This window comes from Prionailurus bengalensis, chromosome A2 (assembly GCF_016509475.1).
Source record: "Prionailurus bengalensis isolate Pbe53 chromosome A2, Fcat_Pben_1.1_paternal_pri, whole genome shotgun sequence".
Taxonomy (NCBI): Eukaryota; Metazoa; Chordata; class Mammalia; order Carnivora; family Felidae; genus Prionailurus; species Prionailurus bengalensis.
This window is the reverse complement of record NC_057348.1, coordinates 62,228,487-62,234,489: the sequence shown is the minus strand read 5'-3', so window position 1 is coordinate 62,234,489 and position 6,003 is coordinate 62,228,487. Positions and strand designations below refer to the sequence as shown.

The 6,003-nt window shown below is 50.1% G+C and overlaps 1 protein-coding gene across 2 annotated transcripts in view; it reads left to right on the top strand.

Annotated features, from left to right (window-relative positions):
• The first annotated feature begins 3,041 nt into the window (after positions 1 to 3,041).
• The window catches only part of SUN3 (Sad1 and UNC84 domain containing 3), a 31,899-nt gene continuing 28,937 nt past the window's right edge, over positions 3,042 to 6,003 (top strand). For both annotated transcript variants that reach the window (XM_043588427.1, XM_043588426.1), the window contains exons 1-2: positions 3,042 to 3,343; positions 5,831 to 5,892. In XM_043588427.1, the coding sequence (XP_043444362.1) occupies positions 3,222 to 3,343; positions 5,831 to 5,892 (184 nt within the window). In that variant the 5' untranslated portion in view covers positions 3,042 to 3,221. The remainder of the gene's footprint in view (positions 3,344 to 5,830; positions 5,893 to 6,003) is intronic.

The following is a 6,003-nucleotide window of genomic DNA, read 5'->3' as shown; positions in this document are numbered from 1 at the left end:
GTGGCCAACCGGTGGGCGCGGCGGGAGCGCTCGCAGCCAATCGGAGAAGCCAGGGGGGAAGCGGCCGGCCAATCAAGACCAGGGGCGGAGCGCGGGCCCCTGTCAACCGCCGGGGCCCGGCAGGGGCGGAGCCAGGACGGGGAGGGGGCGGAGGCGGGGGCTGCGGTTGGGGGCGGGGCCGCGATGCTGGAGGGCGAGGCCTGCCACCTGGTCGCCCAGGTGCTCCACCCCAGGGAGTTCCCACAAAAAACTAGACCGAGATTTGCTTGTCAATCTCCCGTTTATTTAATGCATTTGTAAAACCAGGAGGAATAGGGGCGCCTGGCTGGCTCAGTGGGAAGAGCATGCGACTCTTGATCTCCTGGTTGTGAGCTTGAGCCCCACGTTGGGTGTAGAGATTACTAAAAAAATAAACTTAAAAAAAATAAAAATAAATAAGAGGATGAATAAGTGCCTGGGAAAACGGCAAAGAGCCATTTCTGCTAACCGCCTATGGGTAGTGAAATGATCATGTAAAAGTCCTTCCCCATACCTTCTGTGTTTGAGAGAATTCCTGTTTTGCAAATTGAAAGACACTTTTTAAAAAGCCCTTGGCCACGTTTCCGCCGCAGAACGTTCAGGTTTCTGCGGAACACGTGACCCCAGTGCGAACGCCCCGCCTGGATTTGGGGTTTGCACAGGTGCGCGCGCTGGGACTGACTCGGTGGCGACAAGGTAATTCTTGTGACCGGAACTAACCCTGAGTGCGGTTCACCAGCTCTCAGGTAATGTTGTGATGAATTTTCAGGGTGTGCCGCCCGCCCGGTCATGCGGGTAATCCAGACTTGGCGTTGCGTTGTCAAATGTTTGCTCCACTGTGCGCAGAGACCAAGAGTGACAGGGGCTTCCTTTTACTTGTCACAGCATCGTGTGCCGAGGGGATTGTAGGGCCAAGAGAAGGTTGTTTTTGAGAGTAGTTGATCGTAGTACGCCTGAAACGAATTCAACACTGTCTGTTAACTACCCTGGAACTAAAAATTTTAAAGTTTTAGAAATAGGCGTGCCGGGGGCCTCAGGGTGTTAAGCACCTGACTTCTGCTCAGGTCATGATCTTGCAGTTTGTGGGTTCAAGCGTCTCAGAGCCTGGAGCCTGATGCAGATTCTGTGTGTGTGTCTCTCTCTCTGCCCCTCCCCTGCTTGTGCTCTGTCTCTCTCAAAAATAAACATTAAAGAGCAAAAAAATAAAATATATATATATAAATAAATAATTAAAAAATAACCAATAGATAAGTAAGTAAATAATAGTTGATCCTAGTAACTGCAGGGGTCCTGACTAGCCAGTATCTTTGTCTGTTTAAAATTTTTTTAATGTTTATTTATTTTTTAAAAGACTTTTTTTTTCAACATTTTTTATTTATTTTTGGGACAGAGAGAGACAGAGTATGAACGGGAGAGGGGCAGAGAGAGAGGGAGACACAGAATCAGAAGCAGGCTCCAGGCTCTGAGCCATCAGCCCAGAGCCCGACGCGGGGCTAGAACTCACGGACCGCAAGATCGTGACCTGGCTGAAGTCGGACGTTTAACCGACTGCGCCACCCAGGCGCCCCAATGTTTATTTATTTTTGAGAGAAAGAGAGAGAGAGAGAGAGAGAGAGAGAGACAGAGCATGAGTGGGGGAGGGGCAGAGAGAGATGGAGACACAGAATCTGAAGCAGGCTCCAGGCTCTGAGCTGTCAGCACAGAGCCAATGCAGGGCTCGAACTCACAAACAGTGAGATCATGACCTGAACTGAAGTCGGACGCCCAAGTGACTAAGCCACCCAGGCGTCCCAAGTTGTATTATTATATAGTCTATCAGAAGCCAATGTTTAGAACAAGAGTTGTAGGGTTTTCTTTTGTATCTCAAAATGAGATGAATTTTTTTAAATTTCTTTTTTTTAGCATTTATTAGTTTTTGAGAGACAGAGAGAGAGAAAGTGAAAGCAGGGGAGAGAGGCCGAGAGAGAGGGAGACACAGAATCCGAAGCAGGCTCCAGGCTCCGAGCTGACTGTCAGCACAGAGCCCAATGTGGGGCTCGAATCCATGAACCGTGAGATCATGAGCTGAGCCACCCAGGTGCCCAAGAGATGAATTTTTTTTTTAATAATAATGTAGTATTTTGCTTCCTTGCCTCATTCCGGGGAGTAGAATGGGTCCTAGTCATTTTAAGAAATACATCAGTGTGCCGGCTTCACTTGCAAGGTTTCCAAGGCATGTGCCTGGTGGTTAGATCCCAGTCAGGAAGGGGCATCACTGAGGGTGATGAAGACATTGGCATCATTGAGCGTGATGGCAAAGACCAACCGTGTGTCATGTCCCACCCTGACCCTGCACCCAAGTTCATATGTTGAAACCTCACCCCCAGTGTGATGTTGTTTGGGGGGGTGGGGCCTGGGGGGGTGACCAGGTCAGGAATGGGGTGATTGTCACGCCGTGGTTTCATGTTTCTTGAGTCTGAGCCCTACCTCGGGCTCTGCACTGTCAGCAGAGAGCCTGCTTGGGGTCCCCTCTCTCTCCTTCTCTGTCTGCCCCTCCCCTGCTCAAGCTCTCTCATTCTCTCAATAGTAAACAAACATCAGAAAAAAAAAAGCTGAGAAAGGTCATTTAAGTTGAAATCATACACACACCGTTATGTTATTCAAGGATACATATTTGTGTGATAACATTTTTAGAACCACATGGGAATTGTGCATAGCAGGGTCCAGATGGTGGTCACCCGTGGGAAGGAATGGAGAGGCGTGCGATTGGGGAGTGATGTTTTGGGGTCTCCCATTGTGTTTGTGGTATTTCACTTGGGAAAAACTCTTGAAGCAAACACAGCAGATTCCTGATTTGTGGCGGCAGAGAGGAGGGTACAGGGGGACCTTAGCACGACACGGGCTGCTCAGAAGGCATCGCAGTAAAGCACGTACGCATCGCTCAGGAGGACCCAGTGGCGGGTGGGGTGTGGCTGCAGGTGCACCAGCTGACCCGGCCATTAGGCCATTATGATGTGTCACAGAAGGTGATGTAACAGGAGAGTGTTTAGCATTTCTACATTTGCTCACTCACGGTGTCTCCCTCCAAGGCGTCTTACCCGGGATGTAAGACAAGAAACGGAGCAAAACCCTCTCCGTAGAGCGTCATGCTGTCCGTAAAGTAGGAAAGAGCCAGCGAACGCCGTCCTTCCTTCCCCCGGCTCCCTGCCACCTCGTGGGGGGAAATGAGCGGAAGACCGAAGCCAAGAAGGGGGGCCAGGTTTTTTAGAGGTCATTCTGAAGAAGCCAGCGTCAGCAGTGGACTCGGTGACGTGCTCCGGGGTCACGGACGCCCTGACTTCAGTGGGTATGTACCTTTGCAGAATGATTTCCACGAGGTCTTATGTTCCACATCCCACGTGCCAGGCGTGCTCTGTTTACTTGGAAAATAACCCAGCAAAACTCATGCCCTTTTTAGAGAGAGGCCTTTCCAAAGTTCTCCTCTGTAGGTTTCTCTCCATCACAGGACTTCCCGTGGGATGCTGGGTCCGCGCTACGCAGGGGTTACTTTGATTCCGTACAGCCGACTGGGGACAAGGGTTTTGAACAAGAAGCCATCGTTTTAGAAGAATGAACCAGGGGCTCCCGGGTGGTTCACTTGGTTGAACATCTGGCTCTTGATTTCATCTCGGGTCATGATCTCACGGTTTGTGGGTTCGAACCCCGCATCGGGCTCTGCGCTGACCATGTGGAGCCTGCTTGGGATCCTCTCTCTCCCTCTCTCTCTGTCCCTCCCCTGCGCGTGCTTTCTCTCTCTCTCTCTCTCAAAATAAATACACTTTAAAAAAAAACAAAAGAGGAGCGCCTGGGTGGCGCAGTCGGTTAAGCGTCCGACTTCAGCCAGGTCACGATCTCGCACTCCGTGAGTTCGAGCCCCGCGTCGGGCTCTGGGCTGATGGCTCAGAGCCTGGAGCCTGTTTCCGATTCTGTGTCTCCCTCTCTCTCTGCCCCTCCCCCGTTCATGCTCTGTGTCTCTCTGTCCCAAAAAGAAATAAACGTTGAAAAAAAAATTAAAAAAAAAAACAAAAGAATGAGCCATAGGAGCAGCAAGATTAGTATTTTAGTTTATGAACTTAGAGATGATTCCTGTTTTTGCGTAGCCGGTCCATTCTCTGGATTCTGGCACTTAGCACTGCGGTTTAGGACCCCAGACACAGAGTGTGTTTATTCCATCCTTAGGTGAGACATGACCGCACGGCTAGGGGGCAAGCATTTTAAGCCCAATAACTGTGTCCTCACAGGAAGAGGCAACAGGGAAGCTGTGCCCACTTGGGTGAGCCAAGACCCAAGCCCCCTTACCTGCCCCTTGTGCACTGCCTGCAGGGGTGGGGCAGGGGGAACAGAAATGAAAAGGAACAAAGTGGCCATGCCAGTGGTAACAGCAGAGCCCTTGCACAGGAACAAACCTGTCAGTGAAAATGAGGCAGGGCCACAAAGTCACGATACAAGAAGCCAGCACATGACAGTTACACCGAAAGGTAGCAAAGCGCCCTCGCTCCCGCACCCCACAGGTGGCAGGGCTCCGCAGGCCAGGAAAGGCAGCCAAGGGGCTTTGGAAAGCAGAGTCTGACAGCCAGGATGGTAACGAAACACATAATTAACCTTTGGCGAATGTGGTAATGTGGTCCTTTTCATTCAATTCAGCCCATCAGGCGGGCTCACCTGGGCTGTAAATCCATCTTTGAATGATTCTTTGGGCAGTGGACCCCCCACATGACCGATGAGTGATATTGAAAGAGGAGGTGGTTTCAAAATACACTTCCCTGGGGGTGCCTGGGTGGTTCTGTCCGTTAAGCATCTGACTCTGGATCTCGGCTCAGGTCGTGATCTCACGGTTCCTGGGTTTGAGCCTCGTGTCGGGCTCTGCGTTGACAGTGCAGAGCCTGCTTGGGATTCTCTCTCTCTCTCTCTCTCTTTCTCTCTCAATCTGTCAAAATAAATAAATAAACATTTTTTTTTATTTACAAAAAAAGATGCGCTCTCCAGGAGGGAAAGGAGTTGAGAAAACCTTCTGGGTTGGGGGGGCACAGTCTAACCGCCCTGGATAGCCAATAAGCAGGGCTGGTATTTGCAGAGAAATAAGGTATCAAAGACCCTACCCTGGGGGGAGTTGGCTGGCTTGTTCTAGTCTCTCCTGCGGTATTTGAGTGGATCTGAGCTGCTCCTGACATCACAGCTCAGGACCAGATCGTGGACAGGGTGAGTCGGTACATCACTTAAATGGTCACCAGACTCTCCCAAAATTAGCACAGGTTTACTGTCATTTGTGCATAAAGTTAAAGAAAGAGCAAGGGCACCTGGGTGGCTCAGTTGGTTAAGCAGCTGACTTTGGCTCAGGTCATGATCTCGAGGTTCCTGAGCCCCACGTTGGGCTCTGTGCTGACAGTCAGCTCGGAGCCTGGAGCCTCCTTCGGATTCTGTGTCTCCCTCTCTCTCTGCCCTTCCTCCTCTCCTTCTACGTGCAGATGATACAGATAATCCTTTCTACTTTCTTCTGTGTTAGCATCTAGGCACACGTGGAAAGGTCCAGACATACACAAGATGTAAAAACGAGCGTAACCATAACGTGTGTGAAAGTGAGGGATGTGGATATCTGTTCAAGTATGTTGATATACCATCCCGGAAATTTTTTTATCCCTCAATTCCTGAGATTGGATTAGGAACTGAATTAGTTCGCAAGACTTGACCTAGAATAAGCACGTTTGTGGCCTTCGTTGTGGTGGTTAGTTTCGAGTTCAAGTTACAGGTTACTGGATCTCTACCGTTAAGTTCTGTTTGTTTTTCTCCTTTCTAGGTTAATGCAGTCATGGAAGATTGTCATAAGCACAGTGTCCATGGTGACCCTTCTTCTTATAGGTAAGTCTTACTAAGTAATCGTCCTGAAAGCCAGGTCACGGGACGTTTCTGTGTGGGGAGGGTGACCTCGGTGGAATGACTCATGTTTGTAAAGAAATGCCAAAGAAAGTC